General features: G+C 39.3%; 1 protein-coding gene across 1 annotated transcript; it reads right to left on the bottom strand.

The window, feature by feature from the left end:
• Positions 1-946: 946 nt before the first annotated feature.
• On the bottom strand, positions 947-21,041 carry PPIL4 (peptidylprolyl isomerase like 4). Its single transcript, XM_027733878.2, has 13 exons — positions 20,961-21,041; positions 20,380-20,447; positions 20,229-20,293; positions 18,611-18,728; positions 16,519-16,661; positions 16,036-16,132; positions 14,529-14,645; positions 13,380-13,504; positions 11,333-11,399; positions 10,633-10,744; positions 8,998-9,094; positions 8,251-8,389; positions 947-2,173 (listed from the first exon to the last, which is right to left on the bottom strand). The coding sequence occupies exons 1-13, from the start codon at positions 21,028-21,030 to the stop codon at positions 1,949-1,951; spliced, it is 1,443 nt and encodes a 480-aa protein (XP_027589679.1). The 5' UTR covers positions 21,031-21,041; the 3' UTR covers positions 947-1,948.
• Between the last annotated feature and the right edge of the window lie 2,184 nt (positions 21,042-23,225).

Here is a 23,225-nt window from a genome sequence, read left to right as displayed (position 1 = left end):
TACACCCCATTCATAACATGGTTTCGGTCAAGAACACTTCAAATCTTGGACTCAAGCTCAGGAAAGATAAAGAGAACTACAGTAACTACAATGCACACCATCAAAATAGGTCTCCAACTTCCTTTAATCCACAGAATATAACAGTTTAGAGTATATATCATATTTTTAAGCTGTTGCAGGTAAAGGAAGCCAGTAGAAAACTCTGAGGAGCTGTTTCTTTAAGCCTTTAACCTCTAACAAAAGAGGCCAAAGCATGAAGAGTTCCCCTTCAAACAGGCCTCAGCTATGTCAAAGTGTACAAGTTGATGTTTCTGCTGCAACATTTCAGTGTTATTTCTCAACATTATAGAGGAAGGTGGGGTGTTTTTTGTTCTGTTTCCTGACTACCACAAACACCAAAGGTCAATACTGAAACTGAGGTTGGAGATAGCACTGACGAAAAGGAAATGAGGATAGGGAAGTGTGAACTCCCATTAGATTAGAACAAGTCAACTCTTCACCTCCCAGATAATAAAAAGTCCTGTCCACTCCAACACCTCTGGCAGGACAGAACCAGTTGGAAGTGTTTTTGGTTTCAGCTGACCATACAGCTTGTCTATGTCATTTCCAGAAGAACCACATGCACACAGCCATAATCTCCAACGACCATAGCAGTAAATCCCATCTAATCCAGAGCGCTGGGCCACCCATGTGTGTGCCAGGTGAACTGCAATCCCTCCAGTGTTAGCAGACTAGCCTAGAAATGCAGTCCTAAAATTAAGTACTTGCCTTCAAATTGGGAGCTTTCATGCTGTCATTTAATCATCTATTAATATCACCTTACTTTTGAACAACCACATCTGAGAGTTTTCTCTTAAAAATATAAACAGGTAATCCCATCAATCTGAAGCTACTGGGTACATTTTTAAAAGCACTAAGGCATATTGGAAATCAGAAACTTGAAACCTTTTGGATGTACTGATTTTTTTAACCTTTTATTCTGAAGACTCTTTGACCACCAACACAAATTGAGTATTTACTTCAATACGCTATTCATATAAAGGTTCAGTTCTTAAGCATTTACTTTCTGCAAGGAAAAAAAAGCCATTTCTGCTGCAGAAAAGTGAGCACATCTGAAATAAGGTGTTTGCTTCTAAATATCAGGAAGTTCTGTATGTCCCACAAGTGGCTGGGGGCTAGCTGAAGCCTATGAATGCCTGTTGAAACTCTTTGTGCTGTTAAGTTACAACTCTCCAGTAAGAGGATCTCTGGTGTCCAGCAAGAATTCAGTGCTCTCCCCAAGTGGAAGCTGGTTTTTGTTTCTATGACTGCCATTTCCTAAAAGCAGCAAGAACTCAATTGCTCTACCATCTCCAGATCCTTGTCAAATCTGCAGCGCAGCAGCACTTCAGTGCCTTTAACCACTGCTGTACAGTGGTGGCAGCACATGGAGCTGGTGGGACTAAGCCAAGCAGAAGCCCTTAATTTTAAAGGAAGGAAAGAGTTTTAAGTAGTCATATACAAATGGTATCTGCCCACTTCCTGGAAGGACTGTGCACAGCACACTTCTGTCTCCCCAGGTCTTCTATCACACTCTACCACAACATCTGAAAGTGCAGAAAGGTAAAAACAACCTCCTTGAATAAAGGAGGTACGTCATGCAAATCCTGTCACAGTGGAGAAGGGCAATTCACTTGTTAGTGCATGCTTATGTTTCCAAAAAGCTTTAGACAACATTCCTTACCAGAGATTCAGACCAATTAACTAACATAAAATACTTTATTGAAACCATGGGTTTGGAATCACAGCTTACTCTGAGAGTCATACACTGGGCATTCATAGAATTACAAGGTCAGGCTGCCAACAGAAGGCAACTGCTTTTATCCAGTAACTGTACATCCATTTGAAAGAATGTTGGAAATACTGGAAGAAAACATATTTTAGTCCCCCTCTTTCTTTTCCTCATCCTTCATCTGTACTTGGACCTCTCTTTGTCTTTTGATTTCTTAGGACTTCTGCTTCTGTCTGTTTTTTTATCCCAGTCTCTTGCTTGGAAGTCTTCTTTGTATTTGTCTTTCTGTTTGCTGTAGCTGTAATCTCTCTCCTGAGAACGGCTGCGACTCCGATGCCTGTCTTTCTTCTCACTCTTTATCCTCTCTCTACAGCGTTCTCCCTCATGTTTTCGATCAGAATCCTGTTAAAGGAATTGGACAGAAATGCAGTTACAGACAAAATGGGAAAATATATAAAGACATGAAGAGTGAAGAGAACTTGAGAAGACTCAAGCATGGTTGGTTCCTTAGCTAGGGCTGGTACTACCTGAAATAGATGCACATCCATGATGATTCGAGAAAGACAACACAAAAAAACCCCCACCAAAACCACATGAAGAAGATAAGTTTTTGTCAGTGTGTATGGAAAAATGCAGGGCTGTCAGGAATGCTTCTCCTTGTATTTCCTAAGGAGCATTACCAAAAACTGATTATATCAGGGATTCCACTCAGATGGATATTATTAAATTCTTCATAAGCATCACACAAGCTTCTAAGCTAGATTTGGATTTTTAATGTAAGTATCCAATGCAAGTATTTCCATCATAAGTTTTGGTTCAAGCCCTACAGGCATTCCAGTGCTATGCAGATGCAGAACATTTTTTAAGACATGCCTGTAATAATTCTTAATGGCCTAAACTCTAGGCTTCAGCAAAATAAATGACACTGTTACAGAGACCAACGACACACAGACAGGTGCAAACTATGTTTCCCTGAAGTTACAAGTCCACAAGAAGAGGTAGCATGGAGAATATGATCCTCTTAAATGCACAATCAAACAACAACACAGGGTATGTGAGTTGAAATGGAAATAATGAGCTAAAGAAAAGCTAGTTATATTTTGTAGGTTTATTGGTATGACCAATAGAGAAAACACAGGAGGATACACTCATACACAGGCATAGTAAACTCTAGGGGGACCAAGTATTAAAATGACCTAAAAAGGAGAGACCAACAGTATTTACAAAAAGTGGTAATGGTGTTTAAGCACATGCATAAAAACTCCTGGAAAAAAAAAGCTGCAAGGTCAGGGAACCAAAAATGAGGAAATTTTGAACTTTCCTAGATTTCTTCATGTTGTCACTGAGAATGCTGTGTGAGTGGGCTCAGTGCACAGAACAGATTTGCTCTGGAGAGAAAAAAGATTAGGTAACAAAGGAGGAACTGCTGTCGGTAGAACAACTGCTCTACATGTTGCACTAGGCAGTATGAAACCACTGAGACTGTAGTTAGGAAAGACAGTCTAATCAGTCAGGCCTGAAATGGCACACTGACAACATTATGGCACAGCACACACTAGACTCACTATGTGCGGACACCAACACCTGTACAGGCCGTGGCATCACAGCAGTTTTAAAAGTGAAAAGATACAGATCACTTAGGAAGCAGACACTCCATTTCAAGGAGCTCTAAAGATTTTATTAATACAAAACACTGATTTTTGACATGTGAACTAACATTTTTCAAGCACTGCTAAAAACTAGTTTGTTCTTATTATTCAATTAAGATATACCACGAAACAAAATACAAGAGGGAGCTTCAGAATCCTGCAGAAAGATACTTACACACCTTGCTGTTAAAAGGTGGCAGACACTTTTCTTTTGAAGGTATGACTGATCACCTGAAAGTTCAGTATGACTAAATGCTCTAGCAGACAGGTACCAATTTATGGAATTTTAATAACAACACTAAGCACAGATCATGTGAAAAATGCCTGCATTAAATTACACAGTGTTTCCCTCCTCGTTTCAGATATGATTTTCCTAAATACGCACCATGACAGCAGCATTCACAATTGTATGGCTGAAACCTATATTCCATGTACAAACAAGCAAACTTTATTTATTTAAAAGAACAGTGAAAAAACTCTACTCCAAACAGAGCTTTTATGCAGAGAGCCAGGGATCAGGATGGTTCCCAGAGCAAACACCACTTTTATAATGACATAGGTAATGCTGAAATACTAGGGTCACAATAAGCAACATAAACCCCCTGGATAAACACCCACAGGTTTGATCTATAACAAAAAAATTCTCCTACTGCTGGCTACAGTAATCTCACTGGTGGCCAAATGCCTATTCCATGTCTTTAATGTCAAACTTATTTCAGTACAGATGTTGAAATCTGAATCCGCCAAAAAGACTCAGTGGTGCTTTGAGCTATTTATAAAACCTCTGTCCATTCACTGTCAAAATGATGCACAGCCGTATTACTCTTCTAGCCAAAAACCCTCACTCTCCATATGTTTGAACAAGACATCAAGTTTCGAGCCCCTCTGTGGCAGGAATATCAGAAGATGGACATCAGAAGATGGACATGCTGGTGGTGGAGTACAGAGAAACAAGAAAATATTGGCCAGGTAAACAAGTGGTGGGCTTTGTGTATGGTTGCCTTCTACCTGATTTGTTGCTGGAGTTGCCTCCCAGCACATGGGAAACAGGAGAACAGCAGAACAGTGCTGTTGAAAAATCGAGCAGGTCAACACTGGAGGCAGGCTACTGGCCAAGTCAGGGCAGGGAACAGGTTAGTGAACACTTGAAGCTACAGAAAAATAGCCCATATTGAATGCCATAGAACAGGCAACTTGTTGAAAGGATTAAAGAAGTCATATAAGCATTGAGTTAGCCAAGCTCAGTGACGTTCATAGAAGCATTTAAGGTATAGGTGTACAGGGCAAGTCTGAAAGGGACACAAAAAAATCACCACAGTAGCTACTATGAACACGGTGTAGTGGTCTGAATTAATAGAATGAACTGCATCTTAGTCCACCACCAACACAAGCTGCATTACCCCTTAAATAAGACTTTACATTTTAAAGTCTTTGGCATAGAAAAAGGTCAGTTTTTTAAACACTCTATATTACTAAAACCAATGTTATCTTGATATCAAATCTTTTATGCCCTAATTCAAAACCATGCTGTTTTGGAAGAGGAAGAAAAAAGATTCTTCCTTAAAAACAGGCTCTCTCCTACTGCTGATGTTCAGATTTCTCAATACAGGATCACAGCCTCTCATCAGTTAATGACTAATGACTAAGAAATGATCACCCCAATTCTTAATCCAGCACCAGGCTGGGTTGTTTGAGGAAGGAAATACGAAAATGGGAAAGACGCTTCTCTGGAAGTTCATGGCTGACTTCGCCAAAAGTAGTCACTTCCTAAACAGCACCTGCAGGTAAATCAGCTAGAAATACTATGACCACAAAAGCAGAATACATATGTCACCTCTAAACACATTAACCATACCACTTATAGGCACACTAGTTAAAAGTTAAAAGGAGCAAACAAACAGAGACAGCCTTTTCAGGGGGAATATTTTGATCAAACTTGACCCCGAATCTAAAGGGAACAGTATGCAAAAAGCAGTAAGAGCAGGAAATTAAAACCAGAAAAATGAGTTTCTCTGTTGAAACCATGCAGTACAGAAACTGGAAAGTCAGGAAGCCCCTATGCCTCACAAAAAACTATTGGATAGGCTATACTCCTCCACAGATCCAGTTATCTTAAAAAATAAAATCCAAGAGAAAACAGAGAAAACTGGAAGGGGAACAAAGTTCTGATACAGATCACAAGCAGGAGCTTGACCTGTATTCAAAAAAACTACCAAATTCTATTCACAAACCCACATGGTAGTCCAGCCTCCTGCCCCAGACCCACATCCTGTTACCTACTAAACGCAAGCCACAACACCCTACCTCTTCTACCCACTGGAATCAAGTCAAACAGTACAAGATTAAAAAATACATTCTTAAAACATCAACACTGCTGAAGATTCAGGAAACAGGAGTCAGACTAAGAAAAGGATGAGTCAAAATATACTAAAGAAAAAAAAAATCACCAGCAAGAGAACAGAAAAACAACCTAACCTTATGGAAACTATTCGGAAAATAAAACCCCTTCAAGTCATAGCTGGAGTTCATAGAACAAACTGCAGTTCCAGTTGCCAGAACTTCCCACTATAAGCCCGTGATCTCAATTAAAATCTCGGCCACACTAAGGACTTGGGATAGAAGTTTCTGTATGAAGCATGGTTATTGTGGTCTTTGGCCAATTAGCTGTGGGAGGTCTGCTGTTGTTTTGTTTTAAAGTTCTTACTTCAAATATATTCTATGATTTACAAAACAGGGTTAAGGGAGAACGCTTTGTTTGCCTATACTAAAAATGCTCCTGTTACCCTCTGTGCTGGCCTCAGTATTCACAGTGAACACACTCCACCTCAGGAACGTGCTTCCTTCCCCTGCTCTGGTATGAGTTCCACAGATTAGGACCAAATTATAAATAATAAAAAAAATAAAAATAAATAAATTTTGTATATGTCAAACAGGATTTCTCAGCTAAGCTGGCTGCAGATTTCATTGGAAAGGTCATGCCCAAGACACTCTACGTGTGAATCTCTACGTGTGAGTACATACTGCTCAGTATGTACATACTATACACTACACACTAATGAGAATAGTCAAATCCAGAGAGAAAAGTTCTTCCCAGAAATTAATTTTCACAACTCCAAGAGGGATCTATGATGCTTGTCATCAGAGAACAGAAGTAAGCCTCCTTCTGTGATTTTGGGCATAAGAAAGCTAAGATATTACAGCAAACTGGGTAAAGGTAAGTAAGAGAAAAGAAAGCCACGGGAAAGAAGATACCAGAATACAGCAGCAGAGACTACAGGAACAAACCACACTAGGAGCAGGTGACTAAATCACAAAAAGATACACATACATATAGAAGAGATCATACAGTGAGGCACTAGAAAATATTCTTTTCCAGTACCAGAAACAACGTCAGGAATCCATCTGTCCTCATCCATGATTTTGTGCTATGAAATCCACTGTGCTGTGAAGACTAAGACTCCCTTGAAACTATTATGACAGAGATTAACACCTTATATTGCTGCTGGTACTTGTGCCATTTGCAGGGGTGGAGACTTCTAAATGATTTTTAAATGTTCTCTGCTGATAACACATGACCAGCAAGTTCCACAGGTGTAATTTCTGAACCATCAAGAACAAAGATTACTGCCAGAAATACCCTTTTCAAGAATGCTGAAGCGACAGTGTCAATCAGCCAAAAAGACAGGAGGAAGTCTAAACCAACGGTAGCCCAGACCTCTTGTCTGTACGTGCTCCAGTTGAGATTTCAATTATCCGAACAGGTGTCTCCCCTCCTCTGTCCAAGGGACCCTGACATAATTAGTACACAGTGACAAAAAGACTTTGTCCATGAATGAGCAATAGGGCTCACTGGTGGCACTGAAAGAATTTAATTACTAATGTTCATGAGAAAAGTTATTTTTAAGCATCACAGAAGTAGTGATGTAACAGAACAACAGAATCGTGAATGCTCTGTGTACACAGAACTTACAGCAGTACTCAAAACTCATGACAGGACAAAGGCTTTATTTACTGTGGCTGAAACCTTACCACTTTCTACAAAGTTGGTAGAAGACAGCTTTGTTCTCACTCATAAAGCTTGCTTTTTTAAAATAGTAGGGTTTGGGTATTTTTCTTTTTCAGCTTAACTCAATTCCTCCTAATGCTCACACTGCAATGACGGTTCAACCCTCCACTTTATCATTGCAGACCTTGTTTCCACAGAACACCAATATCTTGACTATCCCAAGTTCACAGAAATGTGAGACTGCTGTCCTGACAGGCTGCAGTGGAACTAATGAAAGAAAGAACCAGTCTTTCCTGATGATCCCCTCCATGGTCCCAGCCTTACAGTACCATATGCTTGCACAGTAGAGATGCAAGCAAACCCACACACAGATTTTACAGAAATGCTTCCAAAACAGTTAGGGGGGGAAAAAAAATGCAAAGAGATCGGGGGTTTTTCCATACGGGAAAAAGTCAACATATGATGGTCTGGCAAGAAAATGAAAAATAGTCTACAGTCATGAAATATGATTAACTACTAGTTTATGACTGGGAATATGTGAACAACGGGTTCAAAGTGCTGAAGATCTCCTACTTTATGAGAGGCTACACTGCCTCTTTAGGATGTTTTGGTGAAAAGCCATCTAGATATGCCAAGCTGCAAAAGTCAAGAAGGATTTGGAAAGTCTCTTTCATAATCAAATATTAACATCAGGTTCACAAGTGTTGTATTTTAAGGGACTTTGCATGCCATGTCCTCATTCAATATCGGACCTGTTTTTCCTGGCTTCTTCTATGAGGAAACCAATGAACAGGTATAAAGTTAGTGCATGAAGAGGTAAGTACCTTAGATTTTTTGGTCCTCTTGTCATCATCGTCATCTTCGGAGTGGTGGTGCTTTTTCTTCTTTTGTTTTTTAGCCAAGTGTGAGTGACTTGTTTGAGACTCTTCTACATCCTCATCCAGCACAAGGTCATACTTGGCACTGATGGTGTTGGTTAAGGACAGATCTGTTATTTCATATCAATAAGTAGCAGAACACAACACCTCGTGAAGCAAACAAATCCCTGTTTATCGAAAAAGCATTTACCAAGACTTAAAATGTATTTCAGTCAGAACAGGGCTGTTAACCGAATTCTGTCCTGTCAAACAGTACAGCCAGGTCCCAGTTCTCCTTTTTTTAATACCTGTGGATACCTGAACAAGCTATGGGCTTATTTTCTCTCATGCTTACCACAAGCAAAGTATAATCTCAGAGAATGATTTAGTTACTACTCTGGTTTCATTCTGGATAGAATGTCCCTTCTGAAACTACTTAAAAGTCTGTTATGCTATACGTCATTCCAGGGCCGTAGACTTGGAACATTATTTACCTGCACACAACATGGAAGTGAAAGAGCATATTTACTAAATTCATCAAAGCTATCAAGTGAAAAGCACAAAATGCTTAATTCTATCTCAAAACACCAAATGGTTGGTTATGAGGCAGCAGCAAAACATCCATTTGGCAAGCTTTAAAATTAAGAAGTCTTTTCCAGGTTGCTTTCATAAACTGTACTTAATTCAAAAAGCACCTCTGACCAGAAAGGATACTCTTGCTTTGGTTTTACCTTCTCTTTCAGAGCAAGTTTTGAAGGTTTGTCACGTTCCTTCTCGTACTCTTTGAAATCGTCCTTGGTATAACGCCCACCTGTTCACAGAAAAATATAATCCACTCATTACAGCTAAAACCACAACCAAGACACACAACTATTATTAAGTCCTGATTAAGAGCTCTTCATAACCATACAGAGATGCACAGCAGGATACAGTTCCAGAAAAAAACCTGACATCTCGGTTACAAAGAAGGAAAGGAGGACAAGCTGTGATGTTCTGTCCTTCTCTTGCTTGCAGATATCATTAGGCAACACATGGTTTTCTCCTTATTCATGTCTAGTGGAGACAACATACGAAGAAGATCACAAAGCAGAATTCAGTAACTGGCTTAGTCCCATTTAGGGATCGTGTGTCACACTACTTAAAATTCTGTTACCATGAAAGTCCACAGACTATTATTAATTGACTTTTTGCTCTGGGCTGCACAAAGGGAAACCTCTGAGACAGCTACAGCTCAGTAATTCAAATGGAAAACTATATAGAAAAACCTGGTCACGTTTGGATTTGGAGAGGGGCAAGACAGATTCCCGTTTCCATCCATTCACCGGAAGTACCAGCCCAGAGAGGAGCGAACCACAGCAACGTGCTGCCATCTCACGGCCACACTGAGAACTGCAACATTCTCTGGCTGGGCCAGAAACGGCCTCCCAAGGAACAAGGACGGTACCTCCCCTAGGTCATTTTTTAGGTACCATTGAAGCACAAGACGACAATACAGTTAGCTTTTCAATATTTTGAACAATTTAGACCTAATCTACCCAGATAAAGTTTCCCACACAGTCAGTTAGTACAGGATGCAGTGCAGCACATGGTATAGACAGACTACAGAGTCTGCTTTGCTCTGTGCAGGACAAGTTCTAGTACCTCAGTGTTCATGACCAGAACCCTACTTGGAGAAACTGTGTGCTAACAACCGAGGGCTGACTGCATTTTTAGGAGAAGACACACAAGAATGCCACCACTGCAATGCACAGTTGCCTCTCCAAGTCTAGTGTTTTCTTCATTCCCCAGCAACAAAATAACCACTGCATTCACCTCTTCCTCCATTTTTTTCCTCCCAAAACATCCTCAAACACCTGAACTTGGGTTTTCATACAATACAACCTGCTGGACAGTATGTTTGACCTACTGGAGGTGAAGAGCAGAAATCCCTGGCCTGAATAGTGACTTTTTCTTATATATATACACCTGACTGTCATACAGTGAATAAAGAAAAGAAACTAGAAAGTAACGGTGTACTGCAATATTAGTCTGCTAATAAGTAATATCAAAAAACATCATGTCCAAAGCTTGAGAGGAAAAAATATTTTAGTGGCAAAAATACACTGGATAAAAAAGGTAATCAGTGGCAATGCAATGTTAACGTAGTACAGCTGTAAACCCTTCTACTCTTTCATACAAAACCAATGAAAGGAAGAGCTAACAACTGTGTTGCTTTATTTATTACAGTACCAGGAAAATTTATATCCCTGAAGATTAGATGATTTAAACTAGAAACTCTTTATATAATGCTTAGTTTTGAAGCCATAGCTTATTAAGTTATGAGGATCAAAGTATTGCAAATGTACCTACCTTTTCCTTTCCATTTAATCTTTGCAACAGACTGGCTAAAATCCACATGTATCCGTCTGTCATCTATCAGCACATTGTCCATTTTGAAGTAGGCTTTCTCACAGTCTTCCTCCTGATATTAACATTACCAGAATACCTTGAGTCATGATTATTTCGTAAGTATATTCAACTGCTTAATGACATACATTTCTTTCCAAAATTGCCTACAATATACCAGTTCTTGCATTGTACCATTTCAAAAGCAATAGTTATGCTTTCTCTGAACATCAGCATTTCAAATTCCAATTCTTTAGTTCAATTCACCACTTTAAAAATTTGCCAGTCCAGTTAGGTATTTGGCACAATGTAATACATTCAGAAAAATAAGGAAAATAGGACAACTAAAAAAAGTTCCATTTTAAGTACGTAAGTAGGCTAAAGCAAAGTGAGAACACTTTTCCAGGATTTTCCTCACAGATTAGACAGATTATCACATACAAAGCTATGCACCACCCAGAGAACTATCACTATCAATCTCACAGTAAGAGCAGCATGTTGATACAGTAAGCATCATTTACAAGCCCAGTGCAGGACACTATTGTATTATATAATGTATTAGCTACCCCACACTTGAAGATTTCAGTGTTTTTCCTTAATGGAAGTATACCAGAAATGAACTTCTATAAGCAGAATCTACATATAGTATACCTAAAAAACATACCTTTTCAAACTCAATGAAAGCATAACAAAGAGATTCACCAGTCTTCCAGTCTCGAATCACTTCACAGCTGAAAAATTGATATAAAATTAAAATGTCAATGCTGTTGAAGCAAAAATCATAGGATAGGAAAGCATTGCTTAAAAGGGAGAGTAACAGTTCAAATAAATAAAAAAATAAATCACAAAACCAAAACACCTCAAAAGGTATTACAACACCTGATTCTGAGACCCCCTACTGATGTGGGGGTGTCCGCACAGAAAAAATGCCTGCGACATTACTTGAGTAATTACACTTAACTCACAAACAGCTACTATGAAGTGTAGAACTAGAGATTAATTTCTAATTAATGAAATAAAATATATTTTCCAATATTTGTTATTAATTTTTTGCATTTAATATATTTTCCAATATTTGTTATTAATTTTTTGCATTTCACTAATGCAAGACAAGAAATTTCACATTCTGTTTTCTCAGTCATTTTAAGCGAAGTTTAAACAGACACTATGTGACAAACTTTCTCTTCTTAGCAAGCACCTCTTTAGCAGCCATCTTTTCATCAGGCAGTTCACAGGGCAAAAATAAGAAGCCCAAAAATATTGAATCAGTAGATGCAAAATGGGAACAATACAGTATTGCAACAGTATTACCCAACTCTTGTACTTGACATGAGAATTCTGACTACAGGATGCTGAAGGAGGACAGACAAGACAACCGGGGCAGGAAATGTGGCATTAAGGTGAGACTTAATAATGTGAGACCTCCCCCACATGTACTGAGGAAATGACAAATCAGGATTAGGATACACAATCAAAAGGGGGGGAGAGAAAAAGAAAAAAGCAGACCACAAGGCTATTCAGAGAAGCTATAGCCATTCGTTGCAGCAGCCATCAGCAAGGAAGATGACAGGACGGTTTTGTGCAAGAACGCTGCTTCGTGGATTATTCTGAGAATCTATCTCAAAGAGGAAGGATTGCAGAAGAGGTACTGAACAAACTGATAGAGGGGAAAAAATAAATCCCTAGGACAAACAGAAATCATGCTGGAGTTGTAAGAGCTGCACACAATGCCCATTTCACCACCCCCTTTCCCCCCCAGACAATCCAGTTTAGGATCTGGGTGTCTGCAGGCCTGTGTGCCAGTACCACACAAACTGGTAGAAACTCAAAGCAGAACAGACTTAGTGTGTGTCTGAATACAGAGGGCCTACTCAGGACCACCTGAATAAACCTAAGTGAAGTGCTCTGAAAGAGTCAATATGCTTATGCATGATGATGATGCATTTGATGCAGTCTTTTGAAATCCCTCTGGAAATTCTAATAAACTCCTGAACCAAAGGCTTTCGGGGAAAAGGATATAAGGAACATCTTTGCACTGATAAACGTGCAAAAGGTCAGGTAAGAGCAAACTGATTTCAAAGTTTGCTGATGATACTAAATTGTGCCGATGATACTAATTGTTAAAGGTAGCAAAAATAAAGACTGAAGAAATTGCAGAAAGTCCTTATGAGACCAACAAGACAGCAAATGATGCTCGTATGATGTAGATAAATGCTACAAAATGAGCAAGGGTAGAATCGTGTGCATTATAAAAAAAAAATCCAACAAAAACCCCTCGGCTTTAGTATTCACTAGAAAAGGAGTTGAGAACAATGCAGAGACCACCACTGTGCCACTGCATATCTGTAATTTCTTCAATACCATGTGCAGTTCTGGTTCTCTCATCTTGAAATGAAAACAAAAGAACAGGAAAAAGTCAAGAAAAGAGAAACAAGGTAAGGAAATCCCTACTACAAAGCATGAGTATGTAGGCTAGTGCTCTTAGCAGTGGAAAAAATTACTTTGGAGCATAGGACAAAGAGGTGTAGGAAAGCAGACTTCATTGCCCATCATGTCTTTTGATAGCAGTACTAGGAGGAATCAATTGAAACTACCAGAAGCCAAGTTCAAAACTCAAAAAGGCAGCAGGCATCAGAAACACCTTACAATGAGTATATCAGATGTCAGAAATGTTTGTTGCTTTATCCCAAAACATATTTTACCATAATTACCTTTTAATGGGACCAAATCGTGAAAATATTATCTCCAGGTCCTCCCCTGTGGTCACAGGATTCAGCTTACAAACAAACAGCACATTTTCTGGTGGCTTGACATCTGCATCTGGTAAGTCTCCCACCTGTGGCATATAGAAAAAGATGTTCATCACTTCTGCCTAAAGCTCTTTACAGGCAGCACAGCACACTGGCAACACAACTTTTGTACGATCTCAAAAAAAAAAATCTTTCCTATCACAAAATCAAAAATTAAATTATTTTTCCTACTCAGTGCCACAAAAAAGTGCTTTCCATAGCACCTAAAAATTATTATCTATTTGCAATTCCACCGCTGGGACTTCATTAAAGTTGACAAATGCTTTCTACTTTGCTTTTCCTGTTCATAACGTAACAGAATTCTAAAAGCACTTCTTTTTCTCCTACAAGTCTTCTGCAACATTGCAGCCATATCTGGGGTTTGACCTTGGAATTAGGCTCTGCTGCAAACTATTCACCATAAATTTGAATTTGGTAGTTGTAAAGGAGTGACGTGGATTCACTCGTTCTTCAACAGTGCATATGCTTTTTTAAATTTTTTTTCCCTTAAAGAAAAAAAAAGATTCCAAAGCCTATTCACAGTTTTTGTTACTACTGAGTTTACAACTGCCAGCAGTTACCAAACACTAAATTTAAGAAGGAGGAACACAGAGTTAACCAGTGTTAAATTCAACTAATTCCACAGGAGGAAGAGTGCCATTACAGATATGAATAATGCAACTTCAATGCCACTGTATGTACTGGGAAGAGATTATCACAAATTAGCTCAGCTCTCTCCCACACATGCTAAACCTTTCTCAGGATTACAAATACTCAGCAGCATGTTATGTATGTTACGTTTTTTAACTGGATGTATTTCTAGCAAGTTTTTACAAAGCCTCCATTGCCCCACTTTTAATCCTGGCTTTGAAAATGAAGTATCACCAGTTTTATCAAAAAACCACATCCACTGCTCACACTCAATCCTTTTCATTGTACCACAGACATTTAATAGCACAGATTCTGAAACATGACATCATCACAAGATAAGTAATACACATTCTTCTAGACTTAATAACACGTGCACACACTGGAATAACATCTGCAAGGTAAATGCGGGAAGATTTTCACCATTTCCAGAAGAATGGCACGAGTTTTTGCTTCTTTTTCTGCTTGAACTTCTTCTATTTCATCTGCAGACAGTCCTTTCATGTCATCAATTTCTTCATCTGCTCCTATTCTGCCACTCTGAAAAATTAAGGAAAAAGTTATTTATTACCAAGTCATGGCCAAAAATTCTTTCTTACTTTCCAAATATTACTTGTATGATCTCTCCCCTCACACCTCAAGACATGAAAATGCTTAAGCACTGTATCTCTGCAGAACTGGACTTTCAGGCACTGTGAACTATGTATGAAGTTTTGGGACCAGTCTAAACCATATTCAGTTAAGTATTCTAAATTCTTTTATATTCCCACCTCATACTCAAAAACTCATCATAAGTGTCAACTCATTTCTAATTCAGATAGTTCCTACCCAAAATGAAGATCAGGAACACTGCAAGTATCCATGATGTCTTGTAACACTCAAACATTAAACAGAACATAGCAAAATAAGAATTTTATTTTTATACACCTACACCTAGATAGGATTCAAAGTTTAATTTTTCTCCTCTTCAGCATCTCCACAATGCTCTCCCTCTTACAGACACCAAAAGGTGTATCTTCAGAAAGGTTACAAAAAAGAAAACTAAGTAAAAGTTTTCAAATCTCTACACAGTTGGCAGTGAGCTATTAAACTCCTTATACCATTTAACGTATCTGAAGGCACATCAGACTAACCACAGTGCAGACGCACTATGAAAGCCTCCTTCCAATCTTGTAATTATACGTATTAAGTTTGAGAATAAACAATATTCTCTCTAGTCAATTTATTCATTGCTTGAAAAATCTCCTTTCCATGCAAGGAGATAACCTCACATATAACTTCCATAACTCCATGCTATGAGTGAATTATTAACTACTCCAATTATTTTTTAGAAAATTCCTTCTGTTTGAACAAATAGTCCACAACAGTATGCATGTTAGCACATATAACTCAAAGAATGACCACAATTACTTCCACTGAAACACATACTATTTCACATTTAAAGGGAAAATAGTGGTAACTACTTTAATAATAGTAAATGTTAGTTATATTTTGTCTTCTACCAGAGTATACAGAAAACAAATAATACCAAAGGTGAATATTCTGAATGTTCTGCTTATCTACACTGCAAATAGAAATCTAAAATACAGCTTTCAAACCTAAATCCACCAGAGTCACAGGGGAGAGCACTCAAGTCATGCTTTTAACATTTTCTTGAAAGATTAAGCAGCTGTATTTGATTCAACACAGCAATAGCTTCAAATAACTGACAAGCACTTGACACATCAGAACTCAAGATGCGCAGTAGAAGAGTATTGCTTATCCTCCTGTGTGAAAAAATGTATCGTTCTTTTAGGACATGGATTCGACAGACAAAGTCTTAAAAGACTGAATTCTTATTTTGGCCAAGTCTGTGCTGGACACCACTAGAGATAAATTTATTTAATTATTTCTTCCAACTTTTCCCCGAGAAGATAACATGAGCACTCACATCGAGCTGTTCCTTCGTAGGTTCTGGTGAGTGATCAGGAACAGCCAAGCCAGGTGGATCATCAAACGGATCATCTAAAATTACTGTGTGATTTATCCTTACAGAGAACAAAATCAAGATCAGCATCAGTTACATGCAAATAAAACTCTCTTTACCCAAGTAACAGCAAACCAGTCCCACTAATTCTCAGTTATATCCCAAACAGCCAAATATAGAATCATAGAATCAGCTGGGTTGGAAGGGATCTCCGAGATCATCATATACTGTATGCTTGTAAATTCTAGTACTGATGCTTCTGTAAGGGTGGCATAGTTGAGTTGTTTATTTAGTACTTGCTTATTTTACCACTACTGGAATAAAAAAATATTTAACATAGCATGTACGGGTCACCTGACTTCAAAATATTCATCTAGTTTCAAAAAAAAGACTAATTCATTTAATTACAATGTATTCCTCAAAAAGTGAAGTTAAAAGCAGTCACACCTGATATCTTGATATGGGATAAAGTCCTTATCTACAAAGGTTTCATTAATTGTCTTCAATACATCCATGCCTTCTGTCACTTCTCCAAATACTGTATGTACACCATCAAGGTAATCCAGGTTTTCCCCTGTAGTAATAAGAAACTAGAAAAGAAGACACAAAACCAGTAACAATGAATACCAAAATTCAGTTTAGTTTTGTTTTGTTTTTTTACCTTAGGAGAGAGAGACAACTCTCACTGAATTCGATGGGAAAAAAATTCTTCCTGACTTTTGCAGAAGAAGATTAGTCTTTTCCATCAGCTCTGGGAGCATTGTGAGCCAACCTACAGCTCACAGCCACTGCCTGAGGCAGAGAGGCTCTCTCATACAAGTGTCCCTCTGCATGAGCCTTCAGCTCTGGCTCTCTGGATCCTTTTGTGAGTAGGTTTGACTCAGTAATCTGGCAGAAAGTCAGACAGGCAGAGGAAGAGCAGACAGCTACCTGTTGAGTAGGTTTCTTGAGCAAGACCAGCAAAGGCTGTGACAGGCACCACAGCTGATGAAAGGGAGAGGGCAGAAAGAACAAGGCTACCCCTCCGGGTAGCAGTGAGTTGGGAGCTGAGCTCTAATCACCTGTTCAACAAGCAGCGGTCAGCAGGTGCATTTTCATTAATTTGGCAAAAACTTCCACAGTTCTACCTTCACCTAATTCTACCCAGACTTTTTTCCTTACTTCCCACAAACCCTTCTCTCCTGAAAAACAGGATGCAGTAGCATTGAGAGAAGAACTAGCACACAGTAGCACTGACTTAGATCAACTGGCACTGAAATGTATCTTAATACAAATCAGGTCTTTCACTTTAGGGCAAAACTGAAACTCTGGAAAATGATACCAACTGAGCACTTGGTAACTAATCAGACGGAAGGTACTTGGTAATGAATGAAGGAGGAAGTAGTAGATATGCACAAATAACAGAACACAGCCATTACATCCACACTTTACAATCTGACCGGTAACATCTCACTCCTCATTCTCTCTGCAACACAGCTAAGACTGGCTAGTATTTGGTATAGGTTACACTAAGCTACATTCTACTTGTAAGGCAACTCCATGTAATTCCTTACTGGAATTTTTCTTTCTCAAGGAAGAAGCTGCAATAATGTTCCTGGGAATTGCATTTGTTCCCATATGCCTACATATACACTAGCAGGCTGCATCTTAAATATAAATACAAATATCACCTCTTTTCCTAAACCCCACACCCAAACACTTTTACACATACAGTGCAAGGAAGCAGCAAAATTAACAGCATATATTACAAGCTCTAGCTGGAATAAATCCATACTTTTTTCTTAACTGTTCTTCAGTTATTAAGAAACCCTCTTTTTAAGAATTAAAACATATGGATATTACAAGTGAGGCATTTAAAATTTATAAAAGTGACAACGGACCTAAAATAACAATTTAGAAACAATAGCATTCTATGCAAAAGAACTTTTAAAAAAATGTAAAAAACCCTACCTACAGCAAAAATGCACATGAACAAGGAACAGCAAAGGGCACACCACCACTTTCAAAAACTGTTTTACACCAGCACTGGGGTAAAACTGTAAACTTACTGTATTATTAATACACACTTTTATGTAACAATACAGAAGAAACCGTAGTATGATTTCAGTTTTCAGACTAACCATAAAATTTCATAACCAGAAAATTTCAAGATTATTTCAAAGCCCAGTTTCCTTACTTTTCCCTTCCATTCAACTACAGATTTTTTTCCTGACTGTTTTATACATTAGCAAAATCCCATCAAAGTATTAACAGGAATAAATAAAGGAAAAAATATAGGACTGAGTGCTAACAAATAAAACTAATCGAGGACAGGATTTGAATCTGAGTATTTTAATTTTTCTCTTGTCTGTAACAAAATACCCATTGGGACCTGAAATCCTATGCAAAATATTTAACTATGGCTGGCTTTTCACATGTCTTTTGACCATATTACAAGATGATGCTATTGAGATGACACTATCAATTGTTGCATTGCTTTTGTAAACTCATGGAATCTTCATTTTAGTTACCTAGACGTGTACCAACACTGTGTACCAACCTGTGATCCATGCTGATCACTGCCATTGTTCACCATTGACACAGTTCCTTTCTTCTTATGCTTGATTCTCGGCACCTTTTCTGCCTCAAAAAATCTAGCTTGATCACCATAGAGCTGACTGAAAATATATATAACAAATTCGTTACATGAAAAAGTGAGCTAATGAAATGCTGTAAAACAGTAAATAAGACATCTTAAAAATTTTTACATTGGCCTTCAAATAAACCCAGAATATACACTGCATCCATGCACATTTTTATGGACCTGTACACTTAAAGAGTTCGCTTTATATTACAGGGGAACAACAGATTTTTCTGAGACATTTCACAGATTCTTTCTGGGGGGTTGAGGGAGATAGAGGGGTGTATTTATATGTTGTTAAATGCAGTATATAACATTTTTCTGAGGTATGAAGTAGGTTTTAAGTAGGTTCTGTAAAAATAAGTTATTCCACACTGTAAAAATGCAATAATATACATAAAAATTTCTCTTCCAAGAGAAACAGAAAACTAGATTTTGTGGACTTCAGCAATAACGAACAGGTAAAAAAGACCAACTGCCATTCTCCATGGTAGCAGCAGGACAGGATCTCACACTCTCTCATCACATTGCACTTCTCTACCTGCCATATCAATAAGTCTCAGAAGACTTGTAACAGAGCAGAGTATCAAAATAAACTTGATCTACTTGTGTGCAGAGAGAGCTTAAGTTTGGCAAGTTCACCCTCCTAGACTTGCATCTGCTTAGCACAATTATACTGTTTCCAGGACCACAAAGTGAGGATTCATGGATCCATGGGTTCAAGGTTTTGTATTTAAGAGGCTCAGACAGACTTACAAAAGCCAACACTGGTCGAGCAACACTGTCTCTGTTCAAACTGAACTATTTATCTCTGTATATTGTGTTCCCCAGCACTTTGTAATTAGTTCTGCTCTGCAATTTTAATTCTACTTTTAATAACAATTTCAAAGGAATCATATAGAACATACACATTTTGCTAACTTCCATCCTAGCTGTTCGAATGATTTCTTCAATTTTTGTCTGCATGACCACTGGAAATGTCTTAAACAAGGAAGAAAAGCGATTTCCTTATATACATTCAAAATTACTAAAATGAACTCAAATAAATTTTTAGAACAAAGGGATTACATTCTTATAGACAGAGGAAATCAAATATAGCCTCTATGTTTCACTCATGCTCAATTAACTACGTTTTGTTACAAAGATAAAAGTAGTAACAAACTGCTAATGATTTTGCCTTCTACAGAGCACTTAGTTATGATACTTCTCTTACCAAACTACAGTTATTTGCTAGTTTTTAAACAAACAGAAGTGTATGTACAAGCTGTTAGTTGTAACTTCACTTCTAAGGTTAAAGATAGAATAATGTCCAGGAAAAAAAAAATGGAATGGCCAAAGGCAGCGTAGAAGTTAAAAGGTATCTAGGTATGACAACGAAAGAAGCCTATGCATCAACATTTTTACTTCCCACCAGTAATTCTGCCTCAAGAGAGCTGAAGATAGTCAAACTGGAGCCCCTATTTCCCTACACAATTCATTGTTGATACATATATTATACACACACATACATGTATCATGTTGATACATAAATACTTACCAAAATATGGATTCCCCTCCACGGCCAGTTCCCATGGGGTCCCCAGTTTGTATAATAAAATCCCTCTGTCACAAAGCAGAATACGTTAGCTATTGCTTTCGTGTTTGTGATTTTAAACCAACGACAAAAAAAAGGAATTGAGAATCCTCACCTGTACATTATAAATAAGACAATAGTTGTAGTACTTGACTTTGCAGAGCTTCAGGAAATTCAGACAAGCTGTAAAAAATCATACCAACATTTACTAAAGGAAACTCCAGATACAGGAAGAGTAGATATAACAGATATTCAGTTTAACGTGTAGAAAAGTGTTTTTGGAGCAGATTGTGTCGAGACTTATCAGAGTATAACCTATAAACGCTGAAATACTCTAAGGAGAGGTAGCATTTCCTCCCTTCCTACAGCCCATCTCTAGCGATTCGAAGAATTCTAAACACGGCTAGTTATACAGAAACACACTTGATTTTCCCTCCCGTTTCTTTTCAAACACCTAAGAAAGAACATCACAGCAGCACTTTGATTTGGAATATATTACATTTGTGGCCGCAAGCGCCGCCCGGATCCCCCGCCCGGATCCCCCGCCCGCCCCAGGGGCGCCCAGCCCGGCCGCTATCCCGCTCGGGGCCGCCACCTGCCCGCGTAGGGGGAACGCGGTACCAGCAGGGGACAGGGGCCAGCCCGGTCCCGGTGGCGGACAGGGGCGGACCCACACCCGGTGGGGCCGGCTCGTACCGCGGGGCCGCTCCTCCGTGTACAGGTCGATGACCAGGTCGCCCACCGTGGTCTCCAGCAGCACCGCCATGGCCGCCGCCCCGCCCCCTCCCGCGCGGCGGCCCGGCTGGCGCGCCCTCTGCCGGCGCGGAGGCCCCCGCGGGCCGTCAGGGGCGGGAAGGGCTGTCCCGGGGCTCTGAGGGCGCAGGTGTCGGAAAACGTGGAATGTGCCGATCTTAAGGCAGGATGTACGATGTAAGATCCTTGTGTAGCTTCACACAGAATCACAGAATCACGGAATGAATTGGGTTGGAAAAAGCCTCTGAGATCATCGAGTCCAACCTATGAACGAACACGACCTTGTCAACCAGACCATGGCACTGAGTGCCACATCCAGTCTTTCCTTAAACACCTCCAGGGACGGTGATTCCACCACCTCCCTGTGGGCACTTCATTCCAGTGTCTAATCACCCTTTCTGTGAAGAAATTCTTCCCAATCTCCAACCAAAACCTCCCCTGGCGCAGCTTGAAGCCATGTCCTCTCATCCTGTCATTGGTTGCTTGGGAGAAGAGGCCGATCCCCACCTGGCTACAATCTCCTTTCAAGTGGTTGTAGAGAGCGATGAGGTCACCCCTAAGCAGCCTCTTCTCCAAGCTAAACAACCCCAGCTCCCTCAGCCTCTCCTCACAGGACTCGTGCACCAGATCCTTCACCTTTGTCGCCCTTCTCTGGACTCTCTCTTTTAAGCCTAATCAGCAAGAAAGGAGACCTAATCAGTGGAACAGACAGCAGTCAGCATCCCTTAGCCAAGGACATCCTAGAACCAACAAGCTTTCAGGATGTAATGAATCAAGATATTGATGCCTCTCTATATATACACTGCTAACTTGGCAAAAGACTCAAAGTCCATCTATCCTATAGCTGAACTATGCTAATTATAATACTAAAAAATCACAGCCGTAGGTCAAAAAGACCCCTGCTCATGTGAAGACCCTTCCCTTGAGCACATGTAGAAGTTGGCTGGGATTACACAGCTTGTATGGAAATTATGGTCAAAGGTTGGACTCGATGATCTTGAAAGTCTTTTCCAACCTTAACAATTCTAGGATTCCCCCTCGTCAACCCCTAGGAGCAACCTCTTACAGCAAAGTGCACGTTTGGAGGTACATCACTCAACTTTTGAGTGTGGTGTGCACTGAGGGGGTTGTGTGCTTATTCTACATAGTCAAAACCAGTTTTACCTCACAGATATTAATTAGAGCAATTAACAGTCCCAATATTTAACTTGAGTACATGGTCACAATATGACCTATAGTACTGTGGGTGACTCTGAAAGAACAGACAAGTAAACAGAATTTATTCCCTTCCAATGTGTTTTTGGGCTTATGTGTTACAGCTGAACTCAATCTAAAGGATCGTTGCCTTCAAAACAAGGCATCCCACTCCCCAGCACAGAGAGCTTCTGCTTCAAACTGCACTGTCTTCACCTCTTTCTAGATCGTGCTCTGGTACTCACCACACAATGAGTTGATCCAAGTCATTAATGTGTTGGGAAACTGGTTTTGTTTATTGCTGAATTTGTTTTCTGCCAGCTTAGTGACCTGAATTGATTCACTGAGCAGGAATGCACAGTACAGAGTACAGAGGTGCATGTAAATTGGTAAGAGCAGGACCTCCTCTTCAAGTAGCAATAAAAGTAACAGCAGATCTAACAGCACCCTTATAAACAGCCAAGCAGGGAGTTTACTTTGCAGGCCTATACTGCTGCATAATGGTCCTGGAGACATAGTGGGCTGGTCCTGGGGCCAAGACATGCACTGCAGGGCATTGTATTCTGCCTCCATATTGTGCTAGTTTTCAAAGCTGTTTGTGCTATCATCAATTGTTTTGCAGTGTTGTACTGTTTTTGTGAGCTTATTCCCAGTCTCCATGTCAATCTGGAATTGATTCAAGGCTGTTTTAAAACCACCTGTATGGCACTTATCGACAGAAGAAAGCACTATAGCACACATTACATTTATTACTCTAAAACTTTAAGAGAGATGTAAACAGTACATTAGTCTCATGCAAGCCTCTGCTGCGTGAAATTTAACTAACTTGCTACTTTAGGTACTCTTACTTTGCACTTCAGTAAGAAAGCATACCACTAAGGCCAGGCTTTTATCACTCTTTTTAGTCACAAAAGACATTAAATCCTAATTTCCTTATTCTTTATACTGGCTTTTGCCTCCTAATAACCTATGTCTATAAAGAAGATTCAAACTAAAAATGGCTTTTCAGGATCA

Source organism: Pipra filicauda, unplaced genomic scaffold (assembly GCF_003945595.2).
Source record: "Pipra filicauda isolate LSUMZ 115617 unplaced genomic scaffold, ASM394559v2 scaffold42_size3861933_pilon, whole genome shotgun sequence".
In the NCBI taxonomy this organism is placed as follows: domain Eukaryota; kingdom Metazoa; phylum Chordata; class Aves; order Passeriformes; family Pipridae; genus Pipra; species Pipra filicauda.
This window is presented reverse-complemented; position numbering and strand designations above follow the sequence as displayed.

Coding starts and splice junctions, on each gene's coding strand:
- PPIL4 (XM_027733878.2), bottom strand. CDS start 21,030: ATGGCGGTGCTGCTGGAGACCACGGTGGGCGACCTGGTCATCGACCTG. Junction 10,745..11,332: donor CTTTCATTGAGTTTGAAAAG/GTATGTTTTTTA, acceptor TGTTAATATCAG/GAGGAAGACTGTGAGAAAGC. Junction 8,390..8,997: donor AAGGTAAAACCAAAGCAAGA/GTATCCTTTCTG, acceptor CAACACCATCAG/TGCCAAGTATGACCTTGTGC.